This window comes from Periophthalmus magnuspinnatus, chromosome 13 (assembly GCF_009829125.3).
Source record: "Periophthalmus magnuspinnatus isolate fPerMag1 chromosome 13, fPerMag1.2.pri, whole genome shotgun sequence".
Classification (NCBI taxonomy): Eukaryota; Metazoa; Chordata; class Actinopteri; order Gobiiformes; family Gobiidae; genus Periophthalmus; species Periophthalmus magnuspinnatus.
Window position 1 is genome coordinate 3,236,775 of NC_047138.1, and position 15,605 is coordinate 3,252,379.

The 15,605-nt window shown below is 39.5% G+C and overlaps 2 protein-coding genes across 11 annotated transcripts in view; both read right to left on the reverse strand.

The window, feature by feature from the left end:
- The window catches only part of LOC117380703 (A disintegrin and metalloproteinase with thrombospondin motifs 15-like), a 246,113-nt gene that overhangs the window by 176,331 nt on the left and 54,177 nt on the right, over nucleotides 1-15,605 (reverse strand). The gene's annotated exons all lie outside the window — the stretch shown is intronic.
- Nucleotides 327-15,605, reverse strand: part of phldb1b (pleckstrin homology-like domain, family B, member 1b) — a 99,621-nt gene continuing 84,342 nt past the window's right edge. For 8 of the 10 annotated variants that reach the window (XM_055226082.1, XM_055226084.1, XM_055226085.1 and 5 more), the window contains 9 exons: nucleotides 15,421-15,588; nucleotides 13,963-14,079; nucleotides 13,763-13,865; nucleotides 11,411-11,705; nucleotides 9,970-10,060; nucleotides 9,369-9,515; nucleotides 8,547-8,766; nucleotides 5,672-5,757; nucleotides 327-2,010 (listed from right to left, as the gene is read on the reverse strand). In XM_055226082.1, coding sequence (XP_055082057.1) covers nucleotides 1,870-2,010; nucleotides 5,672-5,757; nucleotides 8,547-8,766; nucleotides 9,369-9,515; nucleotides 9,970-10,060; nucleotides 11,411-11,705; nucleotides 13,763-13,865; nucleotides 13,963-14,079; nucleotides 15,421-15,588 — 1,368 coding nt within the window. In that variant the 3' untranslated portion in view covers nucleotides 327-1,869. The remainder of the gene's footprint in view (nucleotides 2,011-5,671; nucleotides 5,758-8,546; nucleotides 8,767-9,368; nucleotides 9,516-9,969; nucleotides 10,061-11,410; nucleotides 11,706-13,762; nucleotides 13,866-13,962; nucleotides 14,080-15,420; nucleotides 15,589-15,605) is intronic. The other 2 variants (XM_055226088.1, XM_055226090.1) reach the window with 1 other exon arrangement.

Sequence of the window (15,605 nt, forward strand, 5' to 3'; positions counted from 1 at the left end):
CCATCCCACGTTTTTGACCTTTTTGACCCGTTTTGACACAAGAAACACCACCGCATTTCAGTAACAGTTTTAATAGATTTCATCAAATCCATTTTTCTTTGCGTGAAAGTGACGCTCGACACATACAACGTACCTAACACAGTATGGTCCGACTTGTAAAATACATCTTCTACAGTAACGTCCAGCAAACATCCATTGTACTGAGTGCTAGGTGAGTCTCTGTGCGTCTTCTGTACCGGTAAAAAAAAAAAAAAAGTAGATACATCACTACCATTTACAATTTGAAATGTAACGTGACAATAAATTTTCTAAAATGACAAAAATAAGTAAAAATTGTACTTTTTTTTTTACAATATCATTTCATTTTTATAGTAAGATATTCATTCAGGCATCCGCTTTACAGTATATTATTATTATTCCTCTTTTCACATAGATAACAATAGCACTAGATACGTACAGACAGCCTTGCCTTGTGTTCATAGTTTGGTTTGCACACGTTTTGATATCGGTGCGTTCAAAATAGAGGCAAGGGAGATGCAATATATATATTAAGATCTCTTCACTAGTCTCTTTTGTCACTATCTCAGGCACAACAACCATAAATTACTTTAAAACACATGAAACTAAACAACAGTTTCACATGCGCCAAAAATCACAGCGTAATGTCGTCCAAATCGATGGGTCTTTTAACTATCAACAATGAAGAATATTTTAGTTTTGCAGTTGTTTGTTTAATCCCTGGACGTGCGCTTGGGTCTCAAGGTAGAATTAAATTATTTTCAACCAAATTACTCGTAGTTTGGCTCAAAACTCGTTCAATATCCACGTTGCCAACCGATTTAAAGCAAAAGCCCGTAATGAATTCACTGGACAGTTTCAAGGCACAGTTCTGAGTTGCATTAGTCCTTTTACTGTATAGTTTATCTCCTGTGGTCCTGTGTTGGACATTGTAGCGCCCTCTAGTGGCAGTGATGACATCTGTTGTCCAGGGGCATGGTCAAGTCAGCTAAAAAAGGCTACTTGGCAAAACTGCTCGCGTGGTAGAGCGATGGATATGCATTTTGAGTTGGCAAATGGGCCTAATACAGAGATAGCGACATTTAAATACAATTTAAACACTGGAGATATGCAAGAACCAATATAAAAATATACAAATTCAAGAAAATCATATAAAAGATTTTCTAATTTGTGAAATGATTTGCTGTAGTAATAAAATGCTTGGTGTTTAAATCAATTTGTGGTTAAAAATTAGCAGCTACCGGTACTTTTATATTGGTTTAAAGACATGGAGCGCTGCAGTGTGAACTCCTGAGCCGTAGTGAATCTAAAACATGAATTTGGTGAACCTGGATTCAGCGAAATCTTTACAATAAATACACTGGATACACTGCATGTGGTGTAGTGTCAGAAACAAAGTGAACACTTGGTGCGTTGACTCTTCACAGACGAGTAACAGACAAGTCGCCGTCGTCTAAAGTGTCGTTCTCGATCACTTTTCGTATGATAAACTAAAAGCAATGGTGACAATAGAGCACTTAAAATAAACATTGGCATTGAGTCTTTTGGCTGAATCGATGAATAAAAGTAAAAAAGATAAAATAATACAAAAAAGTAACTACAATATCTCCATTTGGCAATATAGAAAGGCTTTTAGAGTCTTTACATTTGGTTTATGTACAGTCATGAGTTGAGCGTGTCTCCCTTTTTGATCCGAACAGAATCACGTACAAAAAAAAAAAAAAAAAAAAGAAATATCAAAATCAAAAACCTGTGGTACTGACAGTGAATAGAGGAAGGCATGTGTCCTCAGTGGGACAGGAAACAGGAAGTGAAGTCACACGGGACAGATGTGGCAGAGTTTTTTTTCCCTTAGTTCATGAACTGAGTGTAGCCCTCTGCCCCCGTCACGATCACGTCCATCCAAATCCGCATCGCCTCAGCAGAAGGAGCCACCATGTAGTACAGTCTGTCGTGGGTCTTTACGCAGAACGTCAGCGAAGGGTTTGGGCTCTAAGGAAACAAACAAACACTATTAACAGCAATATTCAGTTTATATTATAAGTGTGGTCAAAACAATGAGAAAAGCCATGCGTTTGACACTAAAAACTATTTAACAGGTACTTTTTTTTATAAGGGAAAGGCAAGCAGGGGGTAAAAGGGTGTAGATTTTGGATAGTTACAATATTCATCACTAAAAATTAATATTAATACCATAGCATGAAGTCAAAGTCGTCATATTAATTGATCAAATGTGCTCTATATTTACTGTATGTAGCTTGTATTTGTGGGAAACATTTTCTCATTTTTTGTAGAAGTAAAAGTTATTACTCCTGATCTACATGTACTGGTAGTTATAGTATTGTACTGTTCTGGTGAGCTTCTTCTGGTTGTTTATTTTCTGAAAACAAGGGCTACTGTCAGCCGTAACTCGCCAAAACAAGAGCAAAACAACAGCAGAACAATAACAAAACAAGAGCAAAACCAGAGCAATTGCAACTCCTCCAGTCTCCAAACTAAAATAGAGCAATAACTGATGAATAGAACCTTCACATCAACTTGTCGGGATCTCAACAAAGTGTCGGTCGTGCACAAAAGCAGCTACATTAACAGCACGTAAACAAATACAAGAACAATAAAACTCGTCAACTCTGAGCTAAAAATCTAAATATCAGATCCAGTATTACAGCTACATGTGAAGAGTAAAAATAATAACGTTTTTTATCCCATCAGAGTCAAAAACTGGTCTTGAGTTTTATCATTTAAACCACACATGTCAAACTCAGGCCCGGAGGCTAAACTTTGCCCGTGGTGTAATTATATTTGGCCCGTGAGATCATATCAAATGTGCGTTAGAGCTGGCCCCACATGCACCACTAACACTACACATCCCAGAATGCTTTGCTGGTGCGCTGTAGAGTAGAGACCGGCATCAGGTGCAGTCAATTTTTCAGTAAATATTGAGTTTGGCCCAGTGTGAATTTGAATTTGACCCTCCTGATTTAAAGCAATATTTTCTGGATAAATACACCGCACTTCAAAATTCAAGTTAATATTTGCTACTTACTTTAGAAAAATACTGAATTAATCATTTGCGGTTGCTAAATTTCTCAAAGTCTTCATGGTTTTTGTGTCGTACTGAGTGTTTCTTTAAATCTACACAAACGTTTGGGGCATGTTCCTGTGATGAGTGTCGCCTGTTCCTCCTCTGAACCTCACACATCTCTTTAAATACGCTCCAACTTTTCCCTCTGTTATGTGACATTGGAAGTGACAAGTGAAATCAAAAGGTTCAGAGTTGATCAGAGCCGCACAGTGGAGTCAAAACTCAGCGACGTGCCGTCAGTTTCACACACACACGCACGGAGCTGAGGAGGATTTATGACGTGAAAATGTCAAGAGTTTGAAGTCGAGGCGGCAAAGGCAAAGATCAGCAGAGATCTTAGGGAAGAAATACAGTAAAGAAGGTGTGTGGTTTTATAAAAGGTGTGAAGAAAATGGTGCAACAACATTACAAAAGCGTAGGGGCTTTTTCAATCAAAACAGAAAACAAACAAAAAAATTTAATACACAACGTTATTATTTGGAATACAACGGTCCCTCGCTATATTGTGGTCTCACTGTTTTGCGGATTTTTTTAGTGCAGTTTTACTTTTTTTTTTTTACAGCGTATGAACATGCATTGTGTCGTGCGTCCTGATTGGCTAAGAGACTGTAGACCATTGTGTCGTGCGTCCTGATTGGCTGTTGGACTGTAGACCATTGTGTCGTGCGTCCTGATTGGCTGTTGGACTGTAGACCATTGTCCATCAGTCTCCTCCGTGCCGTGTCTCCTGTCCAGTACAGAATGTGTTCAGACAAATTTACATAAACGTTGGATCTCAGTGTGACTCTGAAGTGCTGTACGTTTGCAATTTGTTTTCCCCCCGACAAAACCCACAATGTCGATGAAACGTTCTGCACCGACAAAGGCGCCAAAAGACCCAGGAGGATGCTAACCGTCGCAGAAAAAGTTGGACTTCTGGACATGCTGAAGGAAAGTAGAAGTTACGCAGCTGTAGGGGGCGCCATTACGGAATAAATTAATCTTCTGTTCGTCGCATAAAGAAGGAGAAAAATAACATAAGAGCGGTTTTAACAAGGAGCAAAAACGTTTGTAACTGCAACAAGACCATTGGGCGGATGGATCTGCTTTAGTTTTGTGGATCAGTGACTGCAGGAAAAAGAACATTACGGGACATTACAGCGGCGCCAGGACGAAGAGGCGGAGTCAGAGGAAGAGGCGGGGTCAGAGGAAGAGGCGGGGTCAGAGGAACTGTGAAATACACCTGAGTCACTGTTAATCATTTCTTATGTGTCCAACCTCGTAGGCCGATCATTAAAATCAAATTAGTTAAAGTATTTTTAAAAGCTGTTATTTTTATTTACAGTACAGTGTAGTATTTGTTTTCGTCCTATAATACTGTGCTTATTTTTAAAATCTACGAAGGTTTGAACTTTGAGAGAGTTTAAACAAGAGAGAAATGTGAGAAAATGTTAATGCTTGTGTGAGAAAAGTGTATAAAGTGTGTGGTGAGGGGTTTTACAGCTGCAAAAACATAGAGAATAATGTAAAAAATAAAGCTGATACTTCACAGATTTCAACTATTGCGGGTTATTTTTAGAACATAACCCCCGCGATAAACGAGGAACCACTGTATTGTGTTATCGTGTGGTTGTATGTGGTCTAGGACATCACCTGAAAAGTGCACTATGTAACTTTTCTGTCATACTATGGTACATTCCAGGCAAAATAATAACATCTCTATAGTTACACAGTAGTGCTCCTTCAATAACCATAAATACTGCAGCTTTACTCAAAAATCACAGTTTTCCTCAGCACTTACACCTACATTTTTAAAACAAACATTAAATAAAACTGTGAAATGTAGAAATACTGCAGCGCCGCGTCAGTACAGTAGGACAGAGAGGATAATTAGACATGGTACGTGTGAATCGCTGTTGCACTCGGGCTGACCGTAAAGGCCTGAGCGGTTAATTCTGCTGGATTTAAACAGACTAAAACTCGTACGATTATTTTCTGTAGCGGCTTCAAACAGACCACTGGGACGGACAGAGGGATCATGCGGGATCAGCTCGCACTACTGGAGACGGGTTTAGGGACTTAATGCGTTTCCTTTACAAGCCTCGTCCTTCTCTTTTTAAACAAGGAGGTGCTGGGGTTACAGGAGGATTTTACAAACACTGGGAACATTTACACGGACAGTCGAAATCAGGTCAGATCAGAGAATAATCAAACAACGCAGTGATTAAATCTGATTTTTGGTGTGTGTTTACCATAGATTTACACTTTTTTTTTAACAGTTTATGGTGTTTACATGCACACACACACAAATCAGATCGTTAAAAACACCTAAAGACAAGTTAATCAATGTTTTTTTCTCAGTTTTTGACATAATTTTCCTTATAAAAACTCACGTAAACACTGGATATACATACACTGGTGAGATTCAAGTTGAACGGTCCTTTCTGTGACAGCGGCCAGCCAAAAAAAAAAAAAACACAAATGCACAAGCAGAAAACAGAAAAGCAAAAATAAGCAAAGCAAGCAAAGTGGATGGAGGTGAGAGGTGAGAGGTGAGGGGTGAGGGGGCGGGGCAGAGTGGGGTCGTACCTTGGTGGCACTTCGCAGGTGGTCGTAGTAAACCTCTTCGATGGCCTGGAAGTAGATCACACCTTTCAGCTTGGTCTCGTGTTTGTCTGTAAGAAAACGCAACAAAAACACAACAAAAACAGGGGATTATTAACATTATTTGATTCATTATTTAGTCCAAAATATAATCGTAACAACCAAATACATCATAATTATAAGCGTGCCAAGCAAAATTAGATTATTTCAGTTCAATCGATTGAGTTTTTATGTCACAGTTTAGAAAGTTTAATTGCGTATGGTTAATTAAACAGTTGAGGAACGCTTACATATTAGATAACACAATTAAAAAAGAAGGTTAACGAATAGAACTGCACCATTTTGAGCGGAATTGTCATTAAATTTGCAATAGATGTTTGAAAGTAGAGCTCTGTTGAGTGCACATTGCAAGTCCAGGAGCTTTAACTGATAAACTAACATCACATTAATGTCAGAACATGTTTGCATCTGTCTAAACTACAGGTAAAGCAAGATTTTAGTTTTTTTGCAGAGTATTTTATTATCTAAACAAGTGCTGTGTGTGATTTGATAAATGCACCAGCTGAAATTGTGTTTTTTATGTTGTGCAGCTCCAAATATCACTATAGTTTACTCCTGCGGTCAATAATCATGAACAATCGTTAAAATGCGTCGTTTTTTCTTAACGTAAGCGTAAAAAAAAGCACAAATTTGACATCGTGACAGCCTTAAACACGAGTCATTATTGCTCAAATGTGAAAAGCCAAAATCTGTCACATCAACATCACACAGTTTGAACCAACGTCTAATTTAGAAACACAAGTCCAACTTTGATCATGACCAATTTATAGTTTGTGATGATGGATGGAAAAAGACAAGCGCAGCAGTTTTTGTCTGTTTTTAAAACCAATGGGGCTCTCATTGTATTTTCAGACTTGACTGCATTCTTACGCCGCTGTGGTAAATCATTGCAGTTTGTTTCATCAGCCTCTGCAGAACCACAGTGAGGAACCGGTGGGGAACTCAACGCCCCTCTCTACCTCCAGGCACAAACACTGCACAAGCCAACTTAAGAGCAGTAGGTAGAGACGCGGCACCACTTCATTTCGAGGAATAATTGTTTCCTTTAAACGCGCAGCTATTATCCGCTAATGACCTGTTTAGCATTCAAACAGCCCTGTGTTTGCATCTCATTTGAGTGCGTGTAAATGAGCCAAACCGACGCAGAAGTTGTGTCTTGATTAGCACGGATTAGGAGAGCTTAAACCTGTCACGACCCGACACCTCATGAAATGGAATATATCGCTTCAGAAAGTTTAAATATTATCGTTTATTGTCTAGACTGATCACTGTATTGATGACATAAACGATCGATTATTTAGTGTACTTCTCATTTGTATTACTGGGAAACGTTTTGTTATTTTTCTGTATTATTAGATAAGATTTGAGCTGTAGACTTGGATAAATTAATTCTGTGACTCATTAATGATACACACTGCTACTAAAGTGTTTCATTCTGCTATTTATTTACTTCAGCTAATGTTTTTTTATATATAAACGTGCTCTAAGGATGTGTCAAATGGCATAAATTAATTAAAATTTTGGGTTTGTTTATAGTCTAAAGCAGGTTTATCCCAAAAATATGGTTTGAAAATGTACAATATTGGCAAAAACATAAGGTGTAATAAAAATATAGCAGAAATTAAAGTAGTAAAGTAGTAAAGTAGTTTGACTGAATCTAAAATGAGCCACAGAAGTTATTGTTTCAACCCTCAAATTTTATTATAATAAGGGAAAAAAATCACAAAAATGTTCCCCACTAATACAAATAAAAAGTAAAAAGTACCAATGAAGAATATTTAGTCCAAAAATATATAGTTCCAGCTTTAATATATGGAAGAATAAGTGTATATAGTAATTCCTGTGACAGGCCTGGCAGCGCTCATGACTCGAGTTGTCACCTCACGTTAGACTTAACTCAAGGTCAAGAGACAAGGGCGTGCGGCGCATCTCCACCCTGCTCCTGGGAGGACAAGCTGCGGAGAGCATTTCAACTAGCACCAAAGAAATCTCAGAACACCTCCTCTGCCCTGGCCCGCTTTCAACAAGGTACGCTTTAAGCAGCTTTAAGCGGAACCTTGTGAGGACTTCAAAGGGCTGACAGCCAGTGTCCCAGAGCTCCGTGTGCAACATCAAATTACACCAGAGCACGCTCCACACATGAGGCGTTCAAGGTCTGGAGGACGCATGTTCAACTCACCGCGCAGACACTTTCAACTCAAATATTAACAAGTTCAGCGTTTTACAGCAACTGCTCAGTGACGCTACGCAGTTTACCAACATTTATATAACTTATTTATGGGATGGAACGGTAACTTATGCATGTCATGTTTGGGTTTTTTTTAAATATAGCTCGATTTCTGTCCTTTATTTATCCACACAAGCTTAAATCGAGGTCATTATTTATCAAAAATAAACAGGACACAGGCTTTTTTAGAGTGAATACATTTTGCCACATTCAAATCATTTCTCTTTATTTATTTTGATTATTTAGATGATTATTTAATTGTGGTTTACTTTCCATGATTGCAACGACAATAATTATAATGCAAACATATATTACTGTTCTTTTTAAATATGATTGCACTGAGGTGGGAGAGGACAGCAAAGAGCACATGTGACAATAAATTTTTTGGTACAATAGACATGGGACAATACTGAAATTTTGTGTCAATTATTGCCACTGAAAATGTTAAGACATTACAAATACATTACGTGTTTTCAGTATCGTACATAGGGGATAAGAAGCTTTTTTTTTTATCACGATTATACAAAACTTCTCTCCTTTTTTATCATTTTTATCAGTAGTTAAAGTTCTTACCGACATAATAGGAGAAGGTCCGTTTAAGCCGATCAAAAACAAACCAGCGTTTCTTCCAGGACTTGATCTTTCCGCCCATTTTGACCAGATAACCTTTGCACATCTTTTCCGTGACGATGACGTGGAAACAGGTGTCGACGTTGTGTCCGGATGACTCCACGTGAGAGCGCAGGTCGAACTCCTCTTTTCTGATCGGTAAATATCGGGTCATGGGACGAGCCTGAGCACAAATTAGATCAGATGTTTGAAGAAATCGTGGGATATTGATTGATTTTGATTAATATTTGACAGAGTAGATCTAATTTAAACAAGAAGATAGCGTCAAACTACTAAAAAGGTAAATATTTAGCAACTAAATCTGGACTTAAAGGTGCACTACGTAACTTTTCTGGAGGAGGATCCACCACTTGCTTGTTTTAATTGCTTTTGCTTGGAATGTTTCACAGTCTGGCATTAAACATACACCGAAATAACATGGAAAAACACGCATTCTTCTTACAAGCAGGGTCGCCCGTCCACAGACCTGACCTGTAGCTTGATTTGTATCCGTCTCCATGGAGATACAGTGGAACATTTCAGGCAAAACAATCATTTGGAGATTGATTTACGCTGGTAGCAAACCCCCCATCAGAAAAGTTACCTTGGTTGGACAGAAACATTTATTTTCTGAAAGGTTTTGTTGCAATTTAGTAAAAGAAAATATAAATCTTTATATTTTCTTTTGCTACAGATCAACACAGACGTCACACAGACCTTTTGTTGCAGTGATTTACGGATAAAACCTGTACTGATTCAGGAGATTTACTAGATTCGTGTCCTGACCTGGGCAAAGTTCTTGGACCTCATTTTAACCTCCTTCTCGATGAGCTGTTCCCGATGGAGAGTTTCGTCCTGGAGTCTTTTCTCTGCCTCTTCTCTCCTCCTCCTCTCCTCCTCCAGCATCTGTCGTCGGGCCAGATATTCCCGCTCCTAAACACCATTATTTAGTTACAAACTTTACAGCTTTGATTAAAAAAAACCCATCAAATTCAAAGCGATTTCAGAAGTTCATAGGGATTAAAAAGTGAAAAAGAAAAGACTCAGCAATTTAAGCATTTAATCTTATTTTAATCGAGGTCAAGATTCATTTTGATGTATTTATTCATGTATTCTGGAGCAGATTTTGGACAAATAAATGTGAATATTTTCTGACTCAACTGGCAAAGATATCTCATACTGTCCAGTCCTAACCTTCTGGCTTTAAATTTGCAATAAAAATGATGAATACACGAAATATTCACTGTTATTCTCCTGCTGTCATAAAAATTAATAGCTGTATTGACTTGCACGTTGCACATTGTAAACAGCACAGTTGCAGTAGTGTCATTTATCTTTCCGTATAGATTTATCTGAACAGTGTGAGGTCCTTTGAAACACAACTCACTCGAGATTCAATAAGTCTGGCTTTTTCAAGTTGAGCTTCCTTCAGCATCTTCTCCATTTCCTCGATCTTGAGAGCGTCGAGTCCTCCAACGCTGCACAGAAACGCAGAAATTATGATTTATGAAGTAAATACAGTAACTCTGGTTTAAAAATGGCAAAAGAGAAGAACATTTTATTTGTTTCTAAGCATAACACATTAAAAAACACAATTTATAACGAGTTCAAACTGTGGAAAAGTTGAGTCGAGTGCAGCCGTAAAACCTAAAGGAGATATTTGTCTAGAATGTTCCACTGTACGGCATTAAACTTCATCATTTATCATCCATTATGGTGAAGACAGACAGTTGACTAATGTACGATAGTTATGTTTAATTGTACACGCTGGAAAAAGGTGCAACTTGTAACTACTAAATACAAAGTTTACAAATAAGCAGTGAAATAAAGTGTTAAAAAGTTTATTTTGCAGCAGAAACAAAAGTGCTGGTACAAGCAAATATCAGCTGAAATATCCCAGGTGACAATGAATGCAGCATAATGCACTGTCTGTATTTGACCGTGTGACAATCATGACGTCTTATTTATTCAAAAGGAAAGCGTCGAATAACACTCTGTCCACTTTGCTTTAGCTGTTGTTCATTACAGCGCTGACACTTTGACAGCTGTCTATATGTCCAGTTTTGCTGTTAAAACTAAAACGTCCCAAAAAAACTACTTACTCACGGACTTACTACTAACTGTGCCTCCATTTAAAGTTTAAAAACAGACACTTAGTCATTTTGCCTTCCTCCCGTGGTAGCTGTCAGTTAGCTCAGTGCCACATTTAAAAATTACTACTAATAGTTGTACAATTGGTCTTGAGGGAGCTGTGAAAAGCAGTTATGAGCGAAATCTGCTGCAGCCCACACACTGTCAGTTTAACGCAACACAGCGATCCCACACGACCAGATGGCCCTAAATGAGCTGATGTCGGCACGAGGACACACCCTGGACGGCCGAGGGTTGTCCTGTGTTAACTATGACAGACTTGGAAATCTTACAGGCGATTAACTATAAAATATTTTGAGAATTTTCTATCATTTTAACTGCTATAATGAATAACAAGTGGACACAATATACAATTTTAATGTTATGATTATGTATAACTTTCACTCAAACCATTCTTCTAATCATAAAAGACCATAATTTTGTTCTTATAATTATATTGTGATCTGAAAACTCACAATTATTGATCTGGACATTGCTGTGAGCTCCTCTGTTTGATCAAACCACACAGACGAGGTCGGGCAATCGTTTTGGAAACACTTTGAGCCAAATTTTGTTGATATTTAGGTTAAACTTCTCTTGACTAACCTTAAATTGACTTGATGCCCTGATTATCCATCCCACAAAGACGCAGCGTGATGAAAAGTCTGATTACTCTACGTTGTACAGTATTTATTTACCTGGACACATTGTCAGGCGAACAGGCCGAGTTGTTGCCCGTGGAGATGCTGGTGTCCATACTATCGGAGCTCTCCAGGCTGAGCGTATCGTACGGCTGCTCTCGGGCCGCGGGCTGGTGGTGCAGGATGGAGTGGTGTACCCCGTAGGACTGCAGGGGCGAGCAGGAGGGGGAGGAGGGGCTGAGGAGCTGCGGCTGGGACCCGTGTAGCGCCTCCCACTGGCACTGGGCCTCCGCTGCAGCGCGCTGTTTCAGCTCAGCCAGACGCCGCCGCTGCTCCTCGATCACCTGCTGGCCTGGAGGAAGAAGGGATGAGTTTATCGACATGTGAGGAAATGTGAGGGAAAACTAGTCCCGTTCCTCCAGTGGACCATAATTTTAAATATATTTGTAGAGATCAAGTGAGATAAACCTTTTTTTTTTTATTGGTTTGAGGTTCGCCTACTTATTAATTCCACAAATATCACAATGTTTGACTTTACTACAGCATTTTCAATCTTAAAAGGCTTTATTTTTATTGTTTTTTATCTTATTTTTAATGTTGTACAGCACTTTGGTCGGGTTTGGTTGTTGGAAAGTTTGATTTATTGAGTTTGATTGATTTATTTATAGGCTTAGTTTTCTTCCAATGATCAATGGACACAAAACGTTTAAGTTATAACAAATTTTATATTATATTATTTAATTCTTGGGACAAATGAAAAGATAACAATGCAATGACTCATGATTCTTAAGCACCAGTTTATGGACTTGACTACCGGTATTTAAAAGTTTTAAGGCAAAGTCACATCTAAACTGCAACCAATGAACAGTATTTGTGCTAATTAGAATTGTAAATATATAGGTCCACCAGAGGGAACATGACAAAGCATCTTAAATGTACCTAAAAAGCATTAAACCAGATTAAACCGTCATGCGTTCTGCAACTGAAGCATCCCACACAAAACAACCAGATTAACACCACCACCAAAAAACCCACTGTCCATGCACCGCGACGTCTGCGCTGCTTTAAAATACAGAAAGTTTAACGTCTGTACAAACATTTCAACAGCTCCACTCCGCGCCCGATACCAAGCCAAGATCAATAACTGCTTAGGAGGAGCGCACTCACGGATTCACACATGCAAGATTTATCCTTGTGCAGCCAGACTGTTCATAGAAGATTGATGGAGCGGAGAAAGAGCGCGTTCGATGCTTCAGACAAAAGAAAGATGAAAAGGATTTTATTGGAGAGAGGAGTTAATGACACGGCAGAGAAGAAAAGGCGCAGAGAGTTGGGTTATGGAGTTTGAAAATGCACTAGCCAAGTGTCAAGTACTGGTAAATGTTAGCTTTGATGGAGAAATCAATACAGGTAAGCTGCGAGTAGAGCTTAAATTTCAAATTAGGTTGGAGTTTCTTTCTAAGTTCAGGCTTTGGTCTTTCGGCTGTGTTGAAGATGTCTTATTGGCTTTTTCATGTTCTTAGAAGTGAGAAAAAGCTACGCACTTTAAAGGAACCGTTTATAGTATGTTTTATTTTTACACATCTTTAAAGGTGCACTTTGAAACTCAGGCAGATGTCGTAGCGTTGCCTGGAATGTTCCACAGTAAAGCATTAAACATATTTATCTCGATGGAGGCAAACCGGGGAAGAGGTGACCACACTGTTATTATTAAGTTATTTTTTAACGCTTATAGTTGAATCAAGAAACGATAGATGAGTCTAAAAAATGCTGGAATATTTCAAGCAAAGTAACAGTATATCTATGGAGACAAGCAGGCAATGGATCCTGACCAGAAAAGTTACACAGTGCACCTTTAAAAACACATGCCATCTCAAAAGAACAGAGTTAGAAGAGGATCATTTTAATGTAAGAGAATGAGTAGGAGTTAGTGTCAGATGTGTCTCAGCGGTAGATGATGCAGTGGAGAAAAGAGTGAATGAGCAGATGCCCCTGGATCTGTCTACCTGCCACTCTCCCCTCACCAACGCTGTGTCTGCAGCTCAGGGGCTCTGTGGGCAACGACGCAGGAAACACACAGACAGAGGTGAGCAAAGCCTAAACACCGCACACACTAATGTGGGCAGTCCGACCGAGCGCCCGTGGGTGGCAGCAGACACCGTCACACATTCCCTCTGATCCTTTTAGTGAAGCTCCACATGTTTGTGAAGAACTGTCACTTCACACACACCTTATATATTCAAACCACACTTACATTACAGAAAACATGTAGACTATTATATGACATGATGATAACTTTGTACAAATCAAAATGTGCACTTTAAAGCCTACATACAATGGTCTTTTAAAATCCAATTGTCTGAAATGCTGGGGTTATAGCAGAGGACATTTCAAACACAGGTGAGTCACCTTTCTGCTGCAGAGCCAGCTGCCTCTTGGTCTCGATGTCCTGAAGAGTCGCTGCCAGGTTCCTGGGCAAACTGCCAGTGCTGTTAGCAGCCAGCAGGGGGCTCTGCAGGGTCAAAGCCAGAGGCACAGTCAGTACCATAACATCTGTCTCTGTGACTGTAGATTCTACTGTATTTAAGAGAGGGGAGTCCTGACTGTACCTTAGAGCTGGTGTTTCGCCCCAGTGTGGCCGCCCCGTGGAGCAGGGGTGAGGCTGAGCCGGACCTGGAGCTGAGGAGGGGCTGTCCCGAGTCACTGTCCAACTTTGAACGAAACACCTGAAGAACAGATGAACAAAAGAATAAACCTGCTGCCAACATAATACCTCAGTGAAGAAGTGAAGAAGAGGGAATGAATGATGCCAGACTCCACATCTGTTACAGCTACAACCTGCAGAGAAACCTGTTAAAGCACATTTAGTGTTCTGCAGTCAAACGCTTACATAAATGGAGCTTCAATCCGCTGTTAATTTCACTTTGTGAATAAAAATATCAAAGATGGTGTAGACACACACAAGGCCTTTTCATTAAAGAGCTCTTTGATCACACTTAATTCTGTCTTTTTGTAAGTACTGTAAGCTTCAAAGTCACTACTTCAAAGTGTTAGGCATGCACTTATTTCAACTGACGACAGATGGTTCTGACGACTCTCTGCTGGAGGCAAGAATCCCAGCTTTATTTTAACACCAAAACAATTCTTCACACATATTACTTAAGTCTTAAGAGGTTTGTGCACATTATAGCCACAAAAAGGAGTCATCCCAACATCACGTTCACACATGATTTCTATTTTTCCACATTGATTCATCACTTTACAAACACACAATCACACAAAGTGAAATGTCATCAGTGCGTGTTGAAAGAGGAAACAAACAGGAGAAGAGAAGAGGAGCCAGTACCTGCAGCGCCGCTCTACGATTGGACAGAGACTTGGCTGGCAGAGGAGGGGGCCCGAGCTGACCGGAGCCCGCCATCAGCTCTCTGTACCACTGCTCTAAATCTAGCTTAGGAAGGCGCGGCCTAGAGGACTCAGATGGGTACTGCAGCGTGAAGAGAAAATGAAGAAGAACAGGCAGAAACGGAAAAGACAGATTAGAAAGCATTCAGAGAGCAGTATTTTAAGTGAATATTTCTGCAGCATGGTAAGCGAAAATTAATGTGTTAATGAGACTTGCTAAAATATGTGCAGCATATTGCGGTTGTCAGCTGCATTTTCTTGATACCCTCCAGCAGTCCTTCCTATTTTACATTTTGTTAGTCTTAGTCTATTCTGCAGTTTTGCATACTAAAAGTTTATCTGCACTAAAACATGCAGAGAAGGTTCACTCAAACTGCACCCACAATCAGGGCCACTGTAGTAAGTAAGAAGAATTTTAGATTTTGATTAATTGTGAACTATTTTTACTTTAAATAGGGTCTGAATTTAGTCAAGTAGCAGCGTATAAGCTAGTAAATAGTTTGAAATACATGTTGCGGGGATTAAATTGTGCTAAATACTAAAGAAAATCAAAGAAAAGAGTGAAGAAAGGAACAGTTTACAGTAGTTAAAGCATCAAAATGATCAGTTTATAGAGTAGGAGGACGTTAACCAACATCACCAGCAGGAGACAGGACACACACCTCAACAGAGAGAGAGAGGGAGGAGCCATGGTGAGGGGGGAGGCACGAGTAGGCGGGGTCTACTGCTCCAGACTGCAGGGGTTGAGACTGGCGAAGCGGAGAGGTAGGGGATGACTCCACTTTGGGCATCCCGTACATCTGATTTAACTGTCCCACTGTCACATACTCCTTCAGCGAGGGGAAAG